The sequence below is a fragment of the Capra hircus genome, chromosome 11, assembly GCF_001704415.2.
Source record: "Capra hircus breed San Clemente chromosome 11, ASM170441v1, whole genome shotgun sequence".
Classification (NCBI taxonomy): Eukaryota; Metazoa; Chordata; class Mammalia; order Artiodactyla; family Bovidae; genus Capra; species Capra hircus.
In genome coordinates, this window is record NC_030818.1 from 43,337,577 (window position 1) to 43,361,686 (window position 24,110).

Below are 24,110 nucleotides of genomic sequence, written 5' to 3' on the forward strand. Positions count from 1 at the left end.
CTTTTCACTTTCATGCATTGGAGAAGGAAATGGCAACCCACTGCAGTATTCTTGTCTGGAGAATCCCAGGGATGGGGGAGCCTGTTGGGCTGCCATCTGTGGGGTTGTACAGAGTCAGACACGACTGAAGTGACTTAGCAGCGGCAGCAGAAGCAGCTGTTATCTCTGCATCCTTAATTTTAATGACATCTGCCAAGTCCCTTCTTTTAAGGTATGGATACATATTCACTAGTTCGGGGGATTAGTACATGGACTACTACAAAATGCATTCCCATCTGTATTTGTTCCTTATAAAGTAGAACATTCTATCTGAACGTGGGACTCCAGGAATGACCAGCACTGAGTGAAAAAAGGACTGTCATTTTAACCTTTGCAAATTGTTGTTCCGTCACTAAGTCATGTCCAACTCTTTTCGACCCCATGGACTGTAGACTGCCAGGCTCCTCTCTTCTCCACTATCTCCCAGAGTTTGCTCAAATTCACATACATTGAGTCAATGATGCTATCTAACCATGTCATCCTCTGCCGCCCCCTCCTCCTTTTTCCCTCAGTCTTCCCCAGCATCAAGGTCTTTTCCAGTGAGTCAGCTCTTCTAATCAGGTGACCAAAGTATTAGAACTTCAGCTTTAGCAAGTCTTTCCAGTGAATATTTAGGACTGATTTCCTCTAGGATTGACTGGTTTGTTCGCCTTGCAGTCCAAGGGACTCTCAAGAGTCTTCTCCAACACTATAATTCAAAAGCATCGGTTCTTCAGCACTCAGTCTTCTTTAGGGTTCAACCCTCATATCCATTACTGGGAAAAAACCACAGCTTTGACCATACTGTCCTTCGTTGGCAAAGTAATGACTCTGCTTTTTAATATACTTTCGAGGTATGTCATAGCTTTCCTTCCAAGGAGCAAGCATCTTTTAATTTTACGGCTGCAGTCACCATTTGCAGTGATTTTGGAGCCCAAGAAAATAGTCTGTCACTGCTTCCACTTTTTCCCCTTTCTACTTGCCATGAAGTGATGGGACCAGATGCCATGATCTTAGTTTTTTGAATGTTGAGTTTCAACCCAGCTTTTTCACTCTCCTCTTTCCCTTTCATTAAGAGGCTCTTTAGTTTCCTCTTCATTTTCTACCATTAGAGTGGTATCATCTGCATATCTGAGGTTGTTGCTATTTTTCCTGGCAATCTTGATTCCTGCTTATGATTCATCCAGTCCAGCATCTCACATGATGTACTCTGCATATAAGTTAACATGACAATATACAGCCTTGCCATACTCCTTTCCCAATTTGGAAGAAGTCAGTTGTTACATATCCGGTTCTTTTGCTTCTTGATCCACATATAGATTGCCCAGGAGACAGGTAAGACGGTCTGGTATTCCCTTATCTTTAAGAATTTCCCACAGTTTGTTGTGATCCACACAGTCAAAGGCTTTAGCATAGCCAATGAAGGAGAAGTAGATGTTTTTCTGGAACTCCCTTTCTCCATGATTCAGTGAATGTTGGCAATTTGATCTTGGTTCCTCTACCTTTTCTAAATCAGCTGTACATCTGGAAGTTCTCAGTTCACGTACTGTTGAAGTCTGGTTTGAAGGAATTTCAGCATAACATTGATAGCATGTGAAATGAGTCCAATTGTGCCGTAGTTTGAACATTCTTTGGCACTGCCCTTCTTTACAATTAGAATGAAAACTGACCTTTTCCAGTCCTGTGGCCACTGCTGGGTTTTCCAAATTTGCTGACATATTGTGTACAGCACTTTAACAGCATCACCTTTTAGGATTTGAAATAGCTCAACTGGAATTCTGTAGATTTGTTAGTAGTAATGCTTCTTAAGGCACACTTCACAATCCAGGATGTCTGGCTCTAGGTAAGTGACCACACCATCACAATTATCTGGGTCATTAAGACCTCTTTTTGTAGAGGTCTTTTGTGTATTCTTGCCACCTTTTCTTAATCCCTTCTACTTCTGTTAGGTCCTTACCATTTTCTGTCCTTTATCATGCCCATCCTTGTATGAAATCTTTCCTTGATAGCTCTAATTTTTTTAAAGAAATCTCTAATCTTTCCCATTGTGTTGTTTTCCTCTGTTTCTTTCCATTTTTCATTGAAGAAGTCCTTCTTATTTCTCCTTGCTATACTTTTAATATCTGGAGTGAAATCCAAAGAGTTTATCTAATCACATCCATAATTCACATTGGGCTACTAACTAAAACCCCTAAGCCTTGCTATAAACAGAGCTCTGAAGCTACTCCTGCCTCATCCTTTACTTGGCAGTTGTTTTTCTAAACACAAGTATAAAAACATATGTTTAATTCTATTAAATTTTATCTTGTTAGATTTTCCCTATTCTTGAGATCTTTTTGGACCTCAATTCTAACAGTTAACCTGTCTGTGATACTCTTAAGTCTCTGTCATGCACAACTACAGTAAGGGTTCCTCATCATCACATGTTCCATCATCAATGATAGAAATCATGAACAGGACAAGGTATGAAAAGAGTCTTACAGCACACCAGAAATGTCCCTGAAGTTTGGTGATTCTTGAATTCTAATATGTACCTAACTTGTGGAGGGGCTTCTCTGACCCCTCTCTAGAGATCATGATTTAGGAGGTCTGAGACAAGGCCTACCATGTTTTTGACATCTTTCCTAAAGTGAGTTTCAAGTGGTTGATTTGCAGAGCACCTTTGGAAAAACATCCAGTCTGATACCAGTCATTAATCAGCTCCTTCTGGGTATGACCAAAATCCACCCAACTGTTTTCACATCCTGGTCACATTTCCTGCCACTTTTTAGGAAGTTACCATGGGAAAGAAACCTGATCAAATGCCTAGTCCCAGTCATACAGGTGCTACTGCATTCCCCTGTTCTACCAGTCCTGGTTCGGGAAGATCCCCTGGAGAAGGAAATGGCAACCCACTCCAATATTCTTGTCTGGGAAATCCCATGGACAGAGGAGCCTGGCAGGCTACAGCCCATGGGGTTGCAAAGAGTTGGACACAACTGAGCACGCACAGACAAACCAGTCCCACTAGACTGCAAATGCAAGAAATAATACAGACGTGACTTGACTTTAGCGAATTTGTTCAACTAAGTTTTCCTTATCCTCACTGTCCACAATTTACTCTTTAGTTTCTGATCTAGAATCTTGCCGGGCTTTTAGATTCAAGGTCACCAGTTGGTAGGTAACAAAACCAACTTTCCTTAGCTTTGGAAAGTTACAACTGCCCTCATCTGTCTCCAGACATTTGGAAAATCTGCTTTTGAAACCTCTCAATGATCATGGAGGCTGCAAGTTTCTTCTCAATCTATTCTGGAATGTAATTCATCCAGATCTGAACACCTGAACCCATTTGGAAATGCTTAACAATCTGGACTGGGGACTGGGGAAACAGACTCTTGGAGGGCACAAACAAAACTCTGTGCATACCAGGAGCCAGGAGAAACGAGCAGAGTCCCCACAAGAGACTGAGCCAGACTTGCCTGTGAGTGTCCAGGAGTCTCTGGCAGAGGTGTGGGTCGACAGTGGCCTACTGAGGGGTCAGGGGAACTGAAAACAGCAGTGCATGCACAAGTCCTTTTGAAGGAGGCCGCCATTACAATCCTCACAGCCACCATAGTTTGGCCTGGGCCAAATTAACAGGGAGGGAACACAGCCCCACCCATCAACAGAAAATTGGATTAAGATTTACTGAGCACGGCCCCGCCCAGTTTCCCCCACAGTCAGTCTCTCCCATCAGGAAGCTTCCATAAATCTCTTATCCTTATCTAGCAAAGGGAAGAGAGAAACTAATCAAACTGATCACATGGACCACAGCCTTGTCCAACTCCATGAAACTATGAGACATGTCCTGTAGGGCCAACCAAGACAGATGTCACGGTAGAGAGGTCTGACAAAATGTGGTCCACTGGAGAAGGGAATGGCAAACCATTTCAGTATTCTTGCCTTGAGAACCCCAAAAACAGTATGAAGAGGCAAAAAGATAAGACACTGAAAGATGAACTCTAGGTGTCCGATATGCTACTGCAGAAGAGTGGAGAAATAACTCCAGGAAGAATGAAGAGGCAGAGCCAAAGTGAAAACAATGCCCAGCTCTAGATGTGACTGGTGATGGAAATAAAATCCAATACTATAAAACACAATATTGCATAGGAACCTGGAATGTTAGGTCCATGAAGGAAAGCAAATTAGAAGTGGTCAAACAGGAAATGGCAAGAGTGAATGTTGACATTTTAGAAATCACTGAACTAAGATGGACTGGAATGGGTGAATTTAATTCAGATGACCATTATATCTACTATTGTGGGCAAGAATCCCTTAGAAGAAATGAAGTAGCCATCATAGTCAACAAAAGAGTCTGAAATGCAGTACTTTGGTGCAATCTCAAAAATGACAGAATGATCTCTGTTTCCAAGGTAAACCATTCAATATCACAGTAATTCAAGCCTATGCCCCAACCAGTAATGCCAAAGAGCTCAAGTTGAATAGTTCTATGATGACCTACAAGACCTTCTAGAACTAACATCCATCATGGGGGGCTGGAATGCAAAAGTAGGAAGTCAAGAAACACTTGGAGTAATAGGCAAGTTTGGCCTTGGAGTACAAAATGAAGTAAGGCAAAGTCTAACAGAGTTTGCCAAGGAAACACACTGGTCATAGCAACACTCTCTTCCAGCAACACAAGAGACAGCTCTATACATGGACATCACCAGATGGTCAATACCAAAATCAGACTGATTATATTCTTTGCAGCCAAAGATGGAGAAGCTCTATACAGTCAGCAAAAACAAGACCAGGAGCTGGCTGTGGCTCAGATCATGTACTCCTTATTGCAAAATTCACACTTAAATTGAAGAAAGTAGGGAAAAACCACAAGACCATTCAGGTATGACCTAAATCAAATCCCTTATGATTATACAGTGGAAGTTACAAATAGATTCAAGGGATTAGACCTGATAGACAGAGTGCCTGAAGAACTATGGACGGAGATTTGTGACATTGTACAGGAGGCAATGATCAAGATCATCCCCAAGGAAAAGAAAAAGGCAAAAATGGTTGTCTGAGGAGGCCTTACAAATAGCTGAGAAAAGAAGAGAAGTGAAAGGCAAAGGAGAAAAGGAAAGGTATACCCATCTGAATGCAGAGTTCCAAAGAATAGCAAGGAGAGATAAGAAAGACTTCCTCAGTAATCAATGCAAAGAAATAGAAGAAAACAACAGAATGGGAAAGACTAGAGATCTCTTTAACAAAATTAAAGACACCAAGGGAATATTTCATGCAAAGATGGGCACAATAAAGGACAGAAATGGTATGGACCTAACAGAAGCAGAAGATATTAAGAAGAGATGGCAAGAATACACAGAAGAACTACACAAAAAAGATCTTCATGACCCAAATAACCACAATGGTATGATCACTCACCTATAGCCAGACATCCTGGAATGAAAAGTCAAATGGACCTTAGAAAGCATCACTATGAACAAAGCTAGTGGAGGTGATGGAATTCCAGTTGAGCTATTTCAAATCCTAAAAGATGATGCTGTGAAAGTGCTGCACTGAATATGCCAGCAAATTTGGAAAACTCGGCAGTGGCCACAGGACTGGAAAAGGTCAGTTTTCATTCCAATCCCTAGGAAAGGCAATGTCAAAGAATGTTCAGAGTACTGCACAACTGTACTCTTCTCACACTGGCAAAGTATTGCTCAAAATTCTCCAACTTAGGCTTCAATAGTACATGAACCGAGAACTTCCAGATGTTCAAACTGGATTTAGAAAAGGCAGAGGAACCAGAGATAAAATTGCCAACATCCACTGGATCATTGAAAAAGCAAGAGAGTTCCAGAAAAACATCTATTTCTGCTTTATTGACTATGATGTCAAAGCCTTTGACTGTGTGGATCACACAAACTGGGGAAAGTTCCTCAAGAGATGGGAATACCAGACCACCTTATCTGCCTCCTGAGAAATCTGTATGCAGGTTAAGAAGCAACAGTTAGAACTGGACTTGGAACAATGGACTGGTTCCAAATTGGGAAAGGAGTACTTCAAGGCTGTATATTGTCACCCTGCTTATTTAACTTCTATGCAGGTTGAGTCATGTGAAATGTTGGGCTTGATGAAGCACAGGTCAGAACCAAGATTGCTGGGAGAAATATCAATAACCTCAGATATGCAGATGACACCACCCTTATGGCAGAAACTGAAGAGGAACTAAAGAGCTTCTTGATGAAAGTGAAAGAAAAGAGTGAAAAAGCTGGCTTAAAACTCAACATTCAAAAAACTAAGATCATGGCATCCAGTCCCATCACTTCATGGCAAATAGATGGGGAATCGATGGAAACAGTGGGAGACTTTATTTTCTTGGGCTCCAACATTAGTGCAGATGGTGACTGCAGCCATCAAATAAAGAGACACTTATGCTTGGAAGAAAAGCTATGACCAACCTAGACAGCATATTAAAAAGCAGAGATATTACTTTGCCAACAAAGGTCCATCTGGTCAAAGCTATGGTTTTTCCAGTAGTCATGTATGGAGTGAGAGTTGGCCCATAAAGAAAGTTGAGCACTGAAGAATTGATGCTTTGAACTGAGGTTTTGGAGAAGACTCTTGAGAGTCCCTTGGACTGCAAGGAGATCAAATCAGTCAATCCTAAAGGAAATCAGTCCTGAATATTCATTGGAAGAACTGATACTGAAGCTGAAACTCCAATACTTTGGCCTCCTGATGTGAAGAACTGGTTCACTGGAAAAGACCCTGATGCTGGTAAAGACTGAAGGCAGGAGAATGGATGACAGAGGATGAGATGCTTTGATGGCATCACCAACTTGATGGACATTCTCAAACGCAAGCTCTGGGAGTTGGTGATGGACAGGGAAGCCTGGCGTGTTGCAGTCCATGGGGTACCAGACACAACTGAGCAATTGAACTGAACTGACCATGTGGAGCTTTCATTTTTTTAGCAGTGACCATTTGACCCTTTTCATTTGCAAGTCATTTTCCCTGGAGAAGGAAATGGCACCCACTCCAGTATCCTTGCCTGGAAAATTCCATGGATGGAGGAGCCTGGCAGACTATAGTCCATGGGGTTGCAGAGAGTCAGACATGACTAACTGACTTCACTTTCACTTTCCTTAACAAACAAAATAGGATCTTCAGGGTTCTGCTTTCTTTATATCATGCATCAGCAGTATACCTTCAGTATCAAAAAGCAGATCTATTCCCCTTTCCATCACTTTGTTGATCTAAATATAACTTTAAGTACCCTGAGTCTTCCTTAGCAATTCTTGCAAGTTTGTGCTCATTTTTCCATTTGCTATTATTATAGATCTCAGCCTCCTTCTACATTTGCCTTATTTTGACTTCACCTTTTCTATATTTTTAAAAAATTGATCTCAGGCTGGTAAAATAAAAACAAATTAACTGTTGGAGTTGGATGATACACACATACGATTCATTAGGTTAGTCTTATTACTTCTGAAACTTATCAAAGAAAAAAGTCAAACAAATATATAAATACAAATGTTTATACACACACACAGAAAGTGAGAGAAGATAGCCCCCATTTTTTCTTCATTGGGATGTATTTTTCTCCCTAAACATTATTTTATTGGTTGGGGTAATTTGCTTTTTTTTTTTGGTCATGCCTCATGGCTTGCACAGAGAAGGCAATGGCACCCCATTCAGTACTTTTTGCCTGGAAAATCCCATGGATGGAGGAGCCTGGTGGGCTGCAGTCTATGGGGTTGCTAGGAGTCAGACATGACTGAGCGACTTCACTTTCACTTTTCACTTTCATGCATTAGAGAAGGAAATGGCAACCCACTCCAATATTCTTGCCTGGAGAATCCCAGGGATGGGGGAGTCTGGCGGGCTGCCGTCTATGGGGTCGCACAGAGTTGGACACGATTGAAGCGACTTAGCAGCAGCAGCAGCATGGCTTGCAGAATCTTAGTTCCCCAACCAGGAACTGAACCCAGGCCATGGTAATGAAAGCACAAATCTTCATACCTGGACTGCCAGGGAACTCACACGGATAATCTGGCTTTAACTAAAATCTGAATTGCACTTTCTCTTAATTTCCCAATCCTTTTATTTTCCAGCCCAGATTCCTATGCCAGTTTTTCTTTGACTGCCTTTTCCTCTTAACTGTTTGAAGTCTACATATCAAAAGTCTAGTATATATTCTAATTACGCCTACTTCTCCCATCCTATCAGGAATACAAATTTTAAAAGGTTTTTTCACTTAGGAGTAGATTAGTTCCCCCATTATCCTTTAGAGCAGTGGTTCTCAACATGTGGTCCTTATAGCAGCACCAACATTGCCCAGGAGCTTGTTAGAAATGCAAATTCATGCGTCCCACTCACCTACTGTATCAGAATCCCTGGGGATGGGACCTAGGAAACTGATTCCTATGCACATCAAAGTTTGAGAACAACTACTTTAAGAAAGTAAACTGTTCCAATTCAAAAGTTGTCAAGACAATGTGCTTTAAATTGTGATTTCCACCAAGTGCCTTAACACCAAAAGTCCCTCATAGTACTGCATACTTTCATGACTCTCTTCATGTGTGCAACTCATCACTTCTGCCCTTGACCAAGGGACACACAACACAGTTCCACTCCTGTCATTGATGCTGTTTCTCTTTTTATGCTTCTCTGGGTGTTCAGCATCCTTCCACTTGCAGGATCTCAGATCTCAATGCATGTACATAATTTCTTGCCACATTGCAATATTACATCTCTCCTTTAAACAAATCTGAATCTTGCAAAAAAAAAAAAAATCCTCCCATAGTTACATTCAAGTGGTAAGGCCAATTTCAGAAAGTCACCATGATAGCTAAGAGATATTTATTACTTTCTCTTATAACTAACTTTATCACCCAAATTTTGTATGCTGTTATGAAGTGAACTCCGGGAGTTGGTGATGGACAGGGAGGCCTGGCGTGCTGCAATTCATGGGGTTGCAAAGAGTCGGACATGACTGAGCGACTGATCTGATCTGATCTGATCTGATGAAGGCTTTGGAGCATCTAAGTATTATATCCAACTAGCTTCCATATTGTTATCTTCTGTGAATCCCTGGATACGGTCTCCATTTATTCCGTTATCATGTTTTACTTGATGTCTAACAGGTGTTTTTGTCAGTTCATCATTTGTTTTTCCACTCTTCAGCAATGCTAGTCTGTAACTGTCCTGACCAGACCAACTAGTCCAGCTAGTTCCTAGGAAAACATGATCTGTGATCATAATTTTCTTCTTTAGAAGTAGGAAAAAAGGTGAATGATTTCAACTGACTCAATTATATATTCCAACATGAATTATGAGATAACCAGCATCAGTGAATAGCACATAGGTTAATAGTTAATTTTAGATACAGACAAATAAGTTCCAAGTTTTATAAGATCTAAGCTGACAACATAGAAGAAACACGGCAATAGAGATGCACAAAATTTATGTTTAAAATATGAGAATATTCTGAAGATGTATAGTTTGTTTAAACTGGGTCGAGTAACAAATAAGTTAACTAGTTTGAAAAGCAATTTATATCCCACTTGGCTAATAAAACATAACTCAAGTCCAAAGAAATAATAAGAGATAGCAATAAAAGTAAGTATCAAAACAGAATAATAAAAGAAAATGACAAAGTGAACCATAAACATGATTTGCTGAAAATATCTGGGTTGCAAAAACAGTATACTGCAAACTTGTGAATAGTTATCATTCTTAAGAAAATATGGGTAAAAATATATTACTCATTAATACAAAGGAAAAACTTTATACACTAAACTGTGGAAATGTATTAATACATTAAATGTATTAATGTATTAATTCCCCAATAATTGGACTAGTTATATATTTCTGCTATGAGTTTAATGATTAAAAATCAATTATAAAAAGCAAGAATAGTTTATGAAGAATAATTCTACTTTTTATTTAAAGAAGTATCTTCTATTTCTAATATGGAATATAAATACTTCATAAGTATTCAACAAATATTAAGTTAAGAGTGTTAAAAAATCACGTATTTGGTAAAAACGGACACTACAAATTTTAATGTAAAAATATAAACATTCAGATGAAGAGGTTGGTAGCAAGATATATAACCACACTTAGAAAATATATTTCTTTTCCTATCTCTGTTACTCAAATACTGAAACTTTTTGTGAATCAGTTAGCTTTTCAAAGTCTGTTTTTCTCTACCAGAATTGGACCTATCAGTGAGAAACGCATTGATGACTGACTAGAAAATCACTTTAAGTGTTCATGAACCTTGGTATCACATCAGCATCCCCTTTACTCTTCCATTTGCTCTGTTATCTTGTCATCAGCAGAGATACTACTGAAAATCACTCTCCTCTTCTTCACACCCCACCTCTTCTCTATCATTTATCAGCTTCAATAAATCTTAAGTTGTTGAAGTATGGCTAATAAACATACTCACCCAAAGAAAGTGATGGTACAGACGAAAGGTGAAGTTTTGGGATTCTTGGGGAAAAGATACTTCATACATACAAATGGTTGTGTTTACAGCTCGTTATACGTTAAGATTACAGAGGTCATTCTCTCTACGCTACATTTAACAGTTTTAGGAAAGATAGCTTTGTTTTCACATCAGTTTCTACACACAGGAATGTTACGATAATGCCTGCTATTATTTTTTTCACTTACTAAAGAAAAAAGTTAAAATAAAGTACTTTCTCTCCATTTTTCCATTGACTAAAAGAGGTGTCACCTTTTTATATTTTACTTTGGAAGAGAAGGCTCATCAAAATTAAAATGACCTTAGCCTAGGACCATTATAAAACACATACATTTGGCCCCAAAGATCTCTGAGTAGTAGTAGTAGTAATGAAAGTCACTTAGTCATGTCAGACTCTTTGTGACCCCATGGACTATAGAGTCCATGGAATTCTCCAGGCCAGAATACTGGGTAGCCTTGCCCTTCTTCGGGGGATCTTTCTAACCCAGGGATCAAACCCAGGTCTCCCACTTTTCAGGCAGATTCTTTACCAGCTGAGCCACAAGAGAAGCTTAAGAATACTGGAGTGGGTAACCTATCCCTTATCCAGAGGATCTTCCCAACCCAGGAACTGAACTGGGTTGTCCTGCATTGCAGGCAGATTCTTTACCAGCTGAGCCACAAGAGAAGCGTAAGAATACTGGAGAGGGTAACCTATCCCTTATCCAGAGGATCTTCCCAACCCAGGAATTGAACTGGGTTGTCCTGCATTGCAGGTAGATTCTTTACCAACTGAGAGGGAAGCCCCAAAGATCTCTGAAGTCCTGGTTAAATCTCTTTGACCACCATGTCTCACACAGAGCTAATGCTCAATGAATGTCACTACTGAATAAGGACCTTTAAAAAAGATGGCAATCCTGTGAGGGATAGACTAACTTGAACCAATAATTCCTTTTTTCATTCATTCACTCAACATTATTAAACATTTATAATAGTATAATGCTTTCAGTCATTCAATAAATACACAAATTGTGAAAACATAAGATGGTAAGGAATATTTATACTTCCCTATTTTTTAGGAATTCTATTGCATACTTCACATATTGTTTTATGAATGTAAATGACCTTACCTCTCTTACAGATAGCTGCGGTGGGAAGGAGACTGACAATACCAAGTTGGTGAATTCAAACCCAGAGGCCTCAACCTTTTGGCACACCTAAAAAAGTATTACATAGAAAGTATTTTTTATTTCATAAAAAAAGTGTTATACAGATTTCTAAGAATTGCTGAAAATTTTATAGGAATGTTCATAACTTGAATTTTTGGTCCAAGAGACAGCACTGCAAAACTTCTAAACTTTTATCTTTGAGTAGGAAACTCTCAGAAACACCCTAAAATCAAATATTTGATATCACAGGCACCAAAAGAGCCAGGACTCACCTGCAGAACAATCTATCGAATGTCAAAATACTTTTCTATTAAGTCACCTGATAATTCAGAAAGTATTTTAAACAAAATAAAGCCAAATAGGCACTCTTAACACCTGGCAACAAAAAGCAATCTCACCTTCAATCATGTACCTTTCACAAAGCTGTAATACTCATCTTTTCTAGACATGGAGAGGTCTCAAAAAGAACTGTTTCTCTAACTCCTTAGCTATGTTAAACAGCAAAAGGGAAACTGCCATATTTTGTTCAATTAAACAGCACTCATAACAGAAATACATGAATAGATACTTCATTGATTTTTTTCAGACATGTTGATAAAAAAGGTAATTTGAGAATAGTAGACTTCGTTTTTTAAAAAATTAAGAAAATATTCCAATGATCCATTTGTGTGAAACAAGTTAAAATGAATGGCATTCTTCCTTTGGATACAGGCCTAAGAATAGAAAATCTTTATATATTACACATTAATTAAAAAAACCAGCGTACCTTTTTAATGAACTCTTTTTCACAGAAATCTTGAAGAATTCCTAGGCATACATTGCATACATTTAAATTCGAGTTCTTGGAAGAACTGCTTCCATCTTCAGTCACTGAGAGCTTTCCCTCTCCATTTTGACTCAGACTGTCCATCCCATCAACCTGATCTTCTGGTTCCTGGAGTCGAATTTTCTTAGGAGGTGGGTTTGAATTTCAGAAACTAATTCATCTTCTTCAGCTTCCAGAAATTTTTGTAGTTCACTGAGCAACTCCTGAAAAGTTAATTAAAAAGAAAATATAATGACTCTTTGACAATATCCTTAACAGGAATGAAAATTATGATATCTCATAGACTTATACAATGCTGATTTACATCAATTCTGGAGCAACAGTTTGTTTTATTAACCAGCACTGGCTTTCAGGAGAATTTAGACGAGATTTACCTAGTTCCTATAATATGTGTGTGAATATTTTTTCAAAAGGGTTTCATACATCAGTGGAACTAAATTCTTAAATCTGAGATGGAAAAGCTCCATTAACAAATTTACTAATTTGATTTGTAGTTCTGTTTTGATTGATGAATGATCATTCACTTGCTAATTTCAGCAACACAAACAAACAAAACAAAAAACTTCAATTCTAATTATTAACAGGTAGAAATGCAAGCTGAATTTCCATTCATGTTAGGTTATTTAAAATCTCACAACCATGAAAATCTCATATGCACAATGTTTAATATGAAATCTAAAAAATTAGATTAAAAGTCTACTAAGTAAAAATAATTTCAAGGCAATCAACTACACAAAGGTAAACAGATGCTGGCAATGCTGAAATTTGACATCATAATTACATACCACTAACAGGCAATTATTGAAAAAAGCTCTTTACTACATTCTGGTTTCCCTAATTTCTGTCATTCTAAGTATCAGAATGTAAATTGTGGCACTGGTTTCAAACATTCTCATATTTCAGACATTCCACTCATCTAAATATTCAGAGGACTTTTCTTCTGTTTTGTCTAAATTAGGCAGATATTATTCAGTTGCTGAATAAATATCCCTTTGAAATTCACTCACATTATAATTTACTGACTCCAAAGGGAAAAATCTTTCACTCAAACAAATTTAATTCATTTTATTAAGACATTAGTTTTCCTATTACATCTTTAACAGAGAAATATGTACTCATACATATATACACATACAGGTATATTATGGCCCACACAAATATGTTTATTATTACCTAAGATCTATAATGTCAATAAACATTGTACAGATATATTAATATGTATGTGCACATATATGACATGATTAGAAAATACCAAAATATAAGTATATTTACCCAATAAAGTCCTCAGATACTTTCATGTTTATTTACATAAAATGATATATTAGTTGGTAACACTAAGTCTCTATACAAAACTTACAACATATGTATAAAACAATGTATCTGAAAATAATTGAAGAGAGTTACATAAACTCAATCTTACTACTTTGTAGTTATTATGCATATAAATGATAGATATATTTATTAGTTATCATAGCATATGTACCATTTTCAGTTTTCAAAGTGTTTTCACATACGTTATTAGATATTGTCCCTTAAAATCCTGTGAGGTGGATGTTATCATCAATCCCATTTACAGAGGAGAAAACTGAAGCTGGAAAGTGGTGGAACTGGGGTTCAAATCCATGTCTTCTAGCTCCAAATTCTAGGCTTTGGATTCAGACAGACAGTTCATATCCTAGCTTGCTCACTTAATAGCTGTGTAACTTTGGGCAGGTTGTTTAACCTCTCTGTGTTTCAGTTTCGTCATCTGAAAATAGAGACAACCATAGTATGTACTTACCTGATAGGTTATTATGAGGATTACATGAGCACTTGACATATAAAACTGTATATGAATACTGGACATAATTTCTAATTTCCAAGATAATAGAAACGATTAATACATAGAAGGAATGACTGCTGCTGCTAACTCCTGGGAAATTTTTTTTCTGTCTGTGCCATGTGCAGCATGTGGGATCTCAGTTCCCCAACCAGGGATTGAACCCATGCCCCCTGAAATGGAAGCACAGATTCTTAACCACTAGACAGCCAGGGAAGTCCCTGGGAAATTTTTTTTTTAATTATAGGAAACTGAGCGTGCAGGCATGCATGTGTGTGAATTTGTACTGCTTATATAAGTACATATTTATATACATAGATAATTACTATTTGCCTCTTAAATGAACATCACTATTGGAGTAAAATATATTTCACAAAATGTTATATATCTTATATGAAATATTCTATAAAATGTCAAAGCTCTCTTATATTACCATAAATATCAAAGACCTCAGTATATTACTTTTTTGTTATGAATAGCAGCAAGTGATGATAGATGATAAGCATTTACTTCTAGAAAGTTACAAGTACCCCTATTTGTAAATGCAAGTGGTAAACAGGAAAAGAAAAAAAGGCAACCAAACTCATAATGCTTTCACCCACTTCTGTTATATTTTACTAAAATCTGGTGAGAAACACTATTTTGTGATATTCTGTCTAGATAGTCTTTAGGAAAGGTCTATGCAAACATTAAATGCACCAGGGAATTGTTCCACAAAGCTCCTACTACATTAAATGCTACACATAATCACTTAAGAAGGAACTTACATTTACATAGTAATGGAAATTATAAAATTATCATTATCAGTAATTATTTCATTACAGTTTTTTAATGAAGATACTTGCTCTCAAATACACAGCTACTGACTTTAAAAATAGAGACCCTTTCTTAACTTTAGAAAGAAAGAAAATACCTTGTAGGGAAGTTTGTATGGTGCATGAAAATCCACACCACAGAATCTGAAGATACATCTTGGACAGGTACCAGTACTGAGCAACAACTGGGCCACATGCTTGTTTTCCACAGTCAGAGGAAACATATTCAGTAACTGCAACCAGAAAAGAAAATAAGTAAAACTGATGAGCATCTTTTGTGCTTTACTTTAACAGACAAATATATGGTCACCTTTAAGGATAAGACTCTTTAAGGATAAAAAGTTCATATTTGGAAATCACTATTTGGTACTTTCCAATAACGTTGCTTTCATTACATACATATTGAAACATAAACTTGAAGGCAGTTTATTAGATGGATCAGGTAAAAGTTTCTGGTCGTCGAGGATTCAACATTCTAGATTATGATAAGTGCATCAACATAACTAAATCAATCAAAAGAAATAAAAATAAAACAAATAAAATATGGTTGTCTCTGAGGAGGATAATGAAAACAAGAATAGAGACTGTAATTTTGCTTTTTATTTTGTACATTCAGTATTGTTTGAGAACACAGAGTAGTAAATTCGATCAACTTTCCTCTTAGAAATAAAAAATGAGCTTGCTAGCAGTTTCCCTGGTGGCTCAGTGGTAAAGAATCTGCCTGCCAATGCAGGAGACACAGTTTCGATTCCTGATCCAGGAAGATTCGCCATGCTGAAAGCAACTAAGCCCACGTGCCACAAGAGAGCAGTCCCCACTTGCCACAACCACAGAAAAGCAGGTGCAGCAATGAAGACCCCTACAGCCAAAAAGAAATATTCTATATTTTTGCTAGAAAAAACAATCAGATCATTCTATGTTATATAATACCTGACTGTCCTTAATGATAGTTAAGCAGACAGGTATTCAAAATAAAATGATCAGTAGATTCAAAAATGTCAGTTTTACTCTGATGAAATAATAACAACAACAAAAAAACAACTATTAGCAAAGTGAGAACAATCTATTCTTTCCATACACAAGTAAAAAGTCCAACAAAAATGAATTAAATGCAAAATATTTCAGAGTAATTGTTGTCTAAAACAACTTACTACTTTTCAATTTGAAAAAACTCACTTAGAAGTAAATACTGCATACAGAATGGACTCTTGTTGCTTGGAAGGAGGGGTAATAAAAATTAAATTATGAAATCATTCTTCTTGGGGGCAGGGTCTTCTGATTAATTAATCAGCTTACATTAATTTAAAATGAGGAACTAGTGATGTTTTATAAAAGCATAATTGCATGGTAATGGTACTGAGGTACTGATAAAAGACTGGCACCTTTAATTTGTGCAATGTCATAATTCAAACAAACTTGCTTAATATTAGTGGGAGAGTGAAGCTCTTACCAACTGCTTACTATGACGATGTGACTCTTAGAATCAGTTTATGTTTTCTAACCTTTTAAACCCCCTACTAAATGCAAGTTTCTAAATGTTTGTGGCCACTTATCAAGAGTAGATCCTTGACAGAAAATAATGAAGACAGGTAGAAAATTCTATGGAATTCTCCACCATAAAAATCAGTTGAGCAGGCAAGACTACAAACAGATTGCCTGTGGCTGGGTTCTAATTCAGTTAAATATATGCAGTCGGGAGGGAGAGGCAGGGAAGGAAATCAGGTCTGTCTGGACACACCAGTGAGAACTTTCAGACACCCAGATTGAGAAACACTGATTTAGGGTTGCCGAATAATGCTAAGGAGAAGGCAATGGCACCCCACTCCAGTACTCTTGCCTGGAAAATCCCATGGACAGAGGAGACTGGTAGGCTGCAGTCCATGGGGTTACTAAGAGTCGAACACGACTGAGCGTCTTCACTTTCATATTTCACTTTCATGCATTGGAGAAGGAAATGGCAACCCACTCCAGTGCTCTTGCCTGGAGAATCCTAGGGACGGGGAAGCCTGGTGGGCTGCCATCTATGGGGCCGCACAGAGTCAGACATGACTGAAGCGACTTAGCAGTAGCAGAAGCAATGATGCTAAAGCTGAAACTCTAGTACTTTGGCCACCTCATGCAAAGAGTTGACTCACTGGAAAAGACTCTGATGCTGGAAGGGATTGGGGGCAGGAGGAAAAGAGGACGACAGAGGATGAGATGGCTGGATGGCATCACCGGCTCGATGGAAGTGAGTCTGAGTGAACTCCGGGAGATGGGGATGGACAGGGAGGCCTGGCGTGCTGCGATTCATGGGGTCGCAAAGAGTCGACACGACTGAGCGACTGAACTGAACTGAACTGAAGTAAATTGGAGCTTGGAAAGTAAAGAATATGCGGAGAACACTCATTACAAAATGGAGCTCTGTGTGACCATTATTTACAAAAGATCTGAATCTCTTCCCCCAGCCCATTTAATCTAACAGTTTGGTGCTGAGAACAGGTTGGCATTCTTTAAGAAACTGATTGTCAGCATTTAAAGTGTATCCCTGATGCACTGGCCTCACAGAGAAATTGTTTCTATCTTGCCCCTTTATCTTTTCTCCTCCTTTCCATTAGCTAAGGTTAAGGATTTCATTTAATTGAGAATTAAACTTTAACTAGAAAGAGAAACAAATAAACCCTCCTGACCAAAAAATAAATCCATGAGTGATGTTAAAAAGGACACTTTGTACCGAAGGTTTCCCTGGAGACTTTACTCTCTGTTAAAATGTGTTTAACCTTTCCTTCCGCTTAAAGAGTTTGTTCCTCTAGTGGGTTGACTAGAATGAAAGTATCACACAAGTCAATAAATGACACATCATAATCTCTTAGCTGTAAAAAATTCTCAAACCTGTTCAGAATTAGGAAACCTCCCGACTTGAGTAAATTGAAGAGGTCTTAAACAGCAGAACAAAACCATCTTCTATAATTATGTTCAGTTCAGTTCAGTCGCTCAGTCGTGTCCAACTCAGTGACCCCATGAATTGCAGCACGCCAGGCCTCTGTGTCCATCACCATCTCCCGGAGTTCACTCAGACTCACGTCCATCGAGTCAGCGATGCCATCCAGCCATCTCATCCTCTGTCATCCCCTTCTCCTCCTGCCCCAAATCCCTCCCAACATCAAAGTCTTTTCCAATGAGCCAACTCTTTGCATGATGTGGCCAAAGTACTGGAATTTCAGCTTTAGCATCATTCCTTCCAAAGAAATCCCAGGGTTGATCTCCTTCAGAATGGACTGGTTGGATCTCCTTGCAGTCCAAGGGACTCTCAAGAGTCTTCTTCAACACCACAGTTCAAATGCATCAATTCTTCGGCACTCAGCTTCTTCACAGTCCAACTCTCACATCCAAACATGACTACTGGAAAAACCATAGCCTTGACTAGACGGACCTTAGTCGGCAAAGTAACGTCTCTGCTTTTGAATATGCTATCTAGGTTGGTCATAACTTTTCTTCCAAGGAGTAAGCGTCTTTTAATTTCATGGCTGCAGTCACCATCTGCAGTGATTTTGGAGCCCCCCCCCCAAAAAAAAGTCTGACACTGTTTCTACTGTTTCCCCATCTATTTCCCGTGAAGTGATGGGACCGGATGCCATGATCTTTGTTTTCTGAATGTTGAGCTTTAAGCCAACTTTTTCACTCTCCTCTTTCACTTTCATTAAGAGGCTTTTTAGTTCCTCTTCACTCTCTCCCATAAGGGTGGTGTCATCTGCATATCTGAGGTGACTGATATTTCTCCCGACAATCTTGATTCCAGCTTGTTGTTTCTTCCAGTCCAGCGTTTCTCATGATGTACTCTGCATATAAGTTAAATAAGCAGGGTGACAATATACAGCCTTGACGTACTCCTTTTCCTATTTGAAACCAGTCTGTTCCATGTCCAGTTCTAACTGTTGCTTCCTGACCTGCATGTTAGTGGATTTAGAAACTTCTCAAGATCATTTTCATCTGGCAACCATCTAGCGACTTCCCAAGCACGTTAACACTATTGGGAGAAAATACGCTGTGCCTTAAATTTGGTTTCAAATGTACAGCGCTGAAATGATAGGATTTCGTAAAACATGAGAAATCCGTTATTGTATATTAGATTTATTATCTTTGAACGCAAGCCTTGAGAAATACATCCCGTGCTGTAAGGTTTTCATTGTTGGCTGCCTTCAAGATATTTGCTTTTAGTTTACGTGTGTACACAAAGAACTGGAACATATTGGAACAGAACCTCTTCCCAGGTGTCAGGATCCTTAGAGTCTCTTCTCCACAAACCAGCGGTAATTAGCCCGGTCCCTGGTTTACAGAGGAGAGGATGAATTTTCTCTTCCTATCTCCGACGATTACAGAAACTATTTATGGCAAAGGAGCAGGAAAATACCCAGGCTGAGTCTCACATCCTGGGATCTTTTAAAACTCATTTCCATACAGAAGGGGGTCATTCGTTTTGTGGGGTGGGGTGTGGATTTTTAAATAAGGAGGTGCTCGTAACTGCATCGCGCTACCGATACGCTCGGCAGTGGAATCTAATTTCTGGAAAGTTCATCCCCAGGTCTAACCTCGAGTCTTCGGCCAACCAAGCAAGCCCTTCTCCCCTTCACTCAGATCCCAAAAACTTCTCACGCACCCCTCCTTGCTATCAAAGCCTCTCCAGAAAGAAGGCAACGATCTCCTCCACCCACACCTCTCCGGCACCCAGTCCGCAACCCCTCACCTCAGACCTCCTAGCCTCACCTTCTCCCAGGACGCCGGAGCCTGAAATTTAACCCCTTCCAGCCCTCCGAGAGAACGGGGAAGACTAAAGACAACGCACCTATTGAGTCTAGCAATTCTGTTCCCCGAGGAAACAAGAGCTTTAGAACGAAAGTACCAGGTCCCTCACGCGAGGACTGAGAGAACTCTCTCTCCCCTGCATGTTGGCAAGGAAATCAGTCAAGGTGCCTGGCCAGTAGCAACACACCCTGCCTCTTCCGCGGGGGGAGAAGTGCGTGGAGCATTACTCCGGGAGGGTGCGGGACTTGTCTCAGGGAAGCCTCCGTGGGACTCCGACGTCTGGGGCACTGTAGCCGCTGCCGAAAATATCGATGAACTCTTATCCTCGGTTTAAAATGGAAATTCTTTCTAGGACAAATAAAAAGAGAGCATTTCTTCCCATGGATTAGTGGTATAGACCTAGACTGTAATCCCAAGCAGCAAAGCACCACGAGCCACATCCTGACTTCAGGGGCGGTCCGGGTGGAGGGCTCGGCGCTCTGCAAGTTGTGCCTGGCGTTCAAGCGGCCCGTGTCCCGGGGCCTAGAGAGTCCCAGTTCCGAGCGGGAGCTGAGAGGAGGCGGAGATGGCGTCCCAGCCGCCGCCTCCCCCGAAACCCTGGGAGACCCGCCGGATTCCGGGGACCGGGCCGGGACCAGGACCCGGCCCCACTTTCCAGTGAGTGTGCGATTCTTCAAGTCGCAAGTTTTGTGGGCCGCAGCGCGGACTTGGGAGGAGGCGGTTGAGGCCGTTGTTGGTGCTGAGGCGTCCCCTCCCCCTCTCCACCAGCTCCCACCCGTACCCTTCGAGGGTCGAGGTGCAGCCGGGGCGTCGGCAGGGGTCGTTTCGGTGTCAGACAGCTGTTTCTGATTCGGCAGCTCTCGATAGCGACGTTTTCCAGGGGGTTCCTGTGCGCCTGTGTGGCTGTGGGTGCTCGGAAGCAAGGGGCAGGTACCTTTCTCTTTTCAGTGTCCCTTCTCTTTGAGGGACTGCTTGATTCTTTTTCCGCCACCATCTCCACCTTAAAGAGACTTTCGGTCCGTTGTAGGTGAGAGAGACATTTGCCCAGCCCCTCTTATTAGGGAGCAAAGTCTCTAAAGCCTTTAACTATCTCTCGACAAGTTGGTGAAAGCCCAAAAGGTCACTTTTACGCAACTACAACTCAAGCCTGTATTCTGCGTTCTTTTCCAGCATAACCCAGCCTTGTTTCGAATAGAGATTTGTGAAAGCAACTTGAAAGCGGGAGAGTTCAAAACTGAGGCCTAACGGTGGCCTTTGTGTGCTAGATAGCGAGTGATTTTTTTTCCTAAGGCCTGTGGTTTTTTGTTTGATTCTAATCAGTGTTAAATGAATCTACAACTCAAATAAGGTTAAAATAGAATAAAAGAGAATTTCACAGGGTGTGTGATATGTGTTGGGTGGATCTGGACTTCTTTTTAATTTTTTAAAATTTTATAGTTTTATTTTATATTGGAACCTAACAGTGTTGTGTTAGTTTCAGGTGTACAGCAAAGTGATTCAGTTATACAAATACATGTATCCTTTTTCACATTCTTTTCCCATTTAGATTATTTCAGAATATTAAGCAGCTTTCTCTGTGCTATACAGTAGATCCTTGTTGATTATCTAAATAAAGTAGTGTGTACATATGAGTCCCAGACTCCCACTCTATTCCTCCCCCACACCCTTCACCCCCTGGTAACCGTAAGTTCGTTCTCTAAGTCTGTGGATATGGACATGTTAATTCAGATGGTGAGACTGGAATGTCAGATCACCTACTATGGTACGTTTCCTTACATAGAAATCCTGAACATACTGGAATGAATTTCTGCTATGTTCTGAAATCTTGTTATCTTTTATTAAGATGTTTGAGCACAATTGCTACTTTACTTAATGATGATAGGCACATAAGTAATAAGGTTTAATTATGCTGTTAAGCTGGGTGACACTTTCTGCTACCTCTTTTTATGAGTGGTTGACTTTCTTTTTTTTTTTTTTTTTGGTTGACTTTCTTTAAAAATTTGGACTGCTCTTGGGAAGAGCAAACTTTTATTCTTGTTTCTGGTTAAGTTCTGTTTATGTAAAATTAACCATTTTCCCACTTTTTAAGAAAATGTGAATTGTAATGTGTTAAACATTTAGAAACTGGTAGAGACTAAGATGATAAATACTCATGTATTAACTCCCAGCTCTAAGCAGTTAGTAACATTTTGCCAGACTTGCCACAAGTCTTTTACAAAATAAAAATTAGAGCAACAGTTAAACCCTCCCATTCTTCTTTCCTACAGTAACCACTGTCCCTATTTGGTGTTTACTGTGCATAATGTTTTTGTTGGAGGAGGAAATGGCCACCCACTCCAATATTCTTGCCTAGGAAGTCCCGTGGACAGAGAAGCTTGGTGGGCTACAGTCCATGGGGGTCGCAAGAGTCGGACACAACTTAGGAACTAAAGCACCACCACCAATGTTTTTATACTTCAGTATTTGGGTTTGTGTGTGCATTACGTATGTATGTATGTATTACTATTTAGTATTTTTTAAACTTTAAATAAATATTATCAAACTGTATGTTATCATTTGCAAAGTGTTTTTCCACTAAGTATTATTTGAAGTTTATTTTTTTCATTCATATAAGCTGTACAGGCATACCTGGGAGATAATGCAGATTGGGCTCCAGAACACTGCAATAAGTGGAATATTGCAGTAAAGCAAGTCGCATGAGTTTTTTGATTTCCCAGTGTTATGTTTACACTCTATTGAAGTCTATGCAGTAGCATTTTGTCTAAAGAAATAATGTACATACCTTAAAGATACTTTATTACAAAAAAAAAATTGCAGACTATCATCTGAGCCTTCAACCAGTTGTAATCTTTTTGTTGGTAGAGAGTCTTATCCCCATTGCTGAAGGCTGGAGTGGTTGTGGCATTTTTTTAAAATAAGACAATGGTGAAGTTTGACACATTGGTTGACTCTTCCTTTCTCAATTATTTCTCTGTAGCATGCAGTCCTATTTGATAGCATCTTACCTACAGTAGAACTTCTTTCAAAATTGGAGTAAAGCCTCTCAAACTCTGATGCTGCTTTATCAACTAGATTTACATAATAGACTATATCCTTTGTTGTCATTTCAACAGTCTTCATGTCCTCACCAAGAGTGGATGCCATCTGAAGAAGCCACTTTCTTTGCTTATCCATAAGAAGCAGCTTTTCACACATTGAAGTCTTATCATGAGGTTACAGCAATAAAGTTACATCTTTAGGCTCCACTTTAGTTCTCTTGCTGTTTTCAACACATCTGCAGTTACTTTTTTCACTGAAGTTTTGGGGCTGCTCAAAGACATCCGTGAGGATTGGAATCATCTGCTTCCAAACTCCTGTTAAAATTGATATTTTGAACTTGTCCCAGGTATCACAGATGTTTTTAATGGCATCTAAAAGGTGCCGTTAAGAAAACTTTACAGAAAGGTTTTCAGTTTACTTTGCCCAAGTTCATCATGGAAATCACTATTTATGGCAGCTTTAGCCTTATGAAATTTATTTCTTAGAATTCAGACTTAAAAGTTGAAATGCCTCTTTGATCCATGGGCTGCAGAACGGATGTTTGTTAGCAGGCATGAAAACAACATTAATCTTGTACACCTCTGTCAGCTCTTGGGTAACCACTTGCGTTGTCAGTGAGCAGTAATATGAAAGGAATCTTTTTTTCTGAGCACGAGGTCTGCACCGTGGTCTTAAAAATTTTTAGTAAACCATATTGTTAACAGTTATGCTGTTGTGGAGACTTCGTTGTCCCACTGATAACAGCATAGGCAGAGTAGATTTAGCATAATTCTTAAAGGTCTTAGGATTTTCAGAATGCTAAGTGAGCATTGGTTTCACTTTCAAGTCACCAGCTGCATTAGCCCCTAACAAGAGATTGTCCTTTGAGGCTTTGAAGCTTGATATTGACTTCCCTCTGGATATGAAAGTCCTAAATGGCATCTTCTTCTCATAAAAGGCTGTTTTTTGTCTGCGTTGAAAATCTATTATTTAGTATTGCCACGTTCATTAATGGATAACTTGCTAGAGTGTCTGCATTAGCACTTGCAGCTTTATCTTGCATTCCCTTGTTAGAGAGACAGCTTCTTTCCTTAAACCTTGTGAACCAACCTCTGCTAGCTTCCGAAGTTTCTTCGGCAGCTTCCTCACCTTTCTCATCCTTCACAGCATTGAAGAGTTAGGGCCTTGCTTTGGATTAGGTTTTGGCTTAAGGGAATATTAATGACTG

At 39.3% G+C, this 24,110-nt stretch overlaps 2 protein-coding genes across 2 annotated transcripts in view; one reads left to right on the forward strand and one right to left on the reverse strand.

Moving 5' to 3' along the window:
• PUS10 (pseudouridylate synthase 10) overlaps window positions 1-19,875 on the reverse strand; it is a 78,427-nt gene extending 58,552 nt beyond the window's left edge. Inside the window, 5 exon segments of the mRNA XM_005686635.3 lie at window positions 11,584-11,670; window positions 12,389-12,588; window positions 12,591-12,651; window positions 15,181-15,315; window positions 19,826-19,875. Of these exon segments, the coding sequence (XP_005686692.2) occupies window positions 11,584-11,670; window positions 12,389-12,588; window positions 12,591-12,651; window positions 15,181-15,306 (474 nt within the window). The 5' untranslated portion in view covers window positions 15,307-15,315; window positions 19,826-19,875.
• The window catches only part of PEX13 (peroxisomal biogenesis factor 13), a 34,190-nt gene continuing 30,015 nt past the window's right edge, over window positions 19,936-24,110 (forward strand). The window contains exon 1 of the mRNA XM_005686636.3: window positions 19,936-20,521. Coding sequence (XP_005686693.1) covers window positions 20,430-20,521 — 92 coding nt within the window. The 5' untranslated portion in view covers window positions 19,936-20,429. The remainder of the gene's footprint in view (window positions 20,522-24,110) is intronic.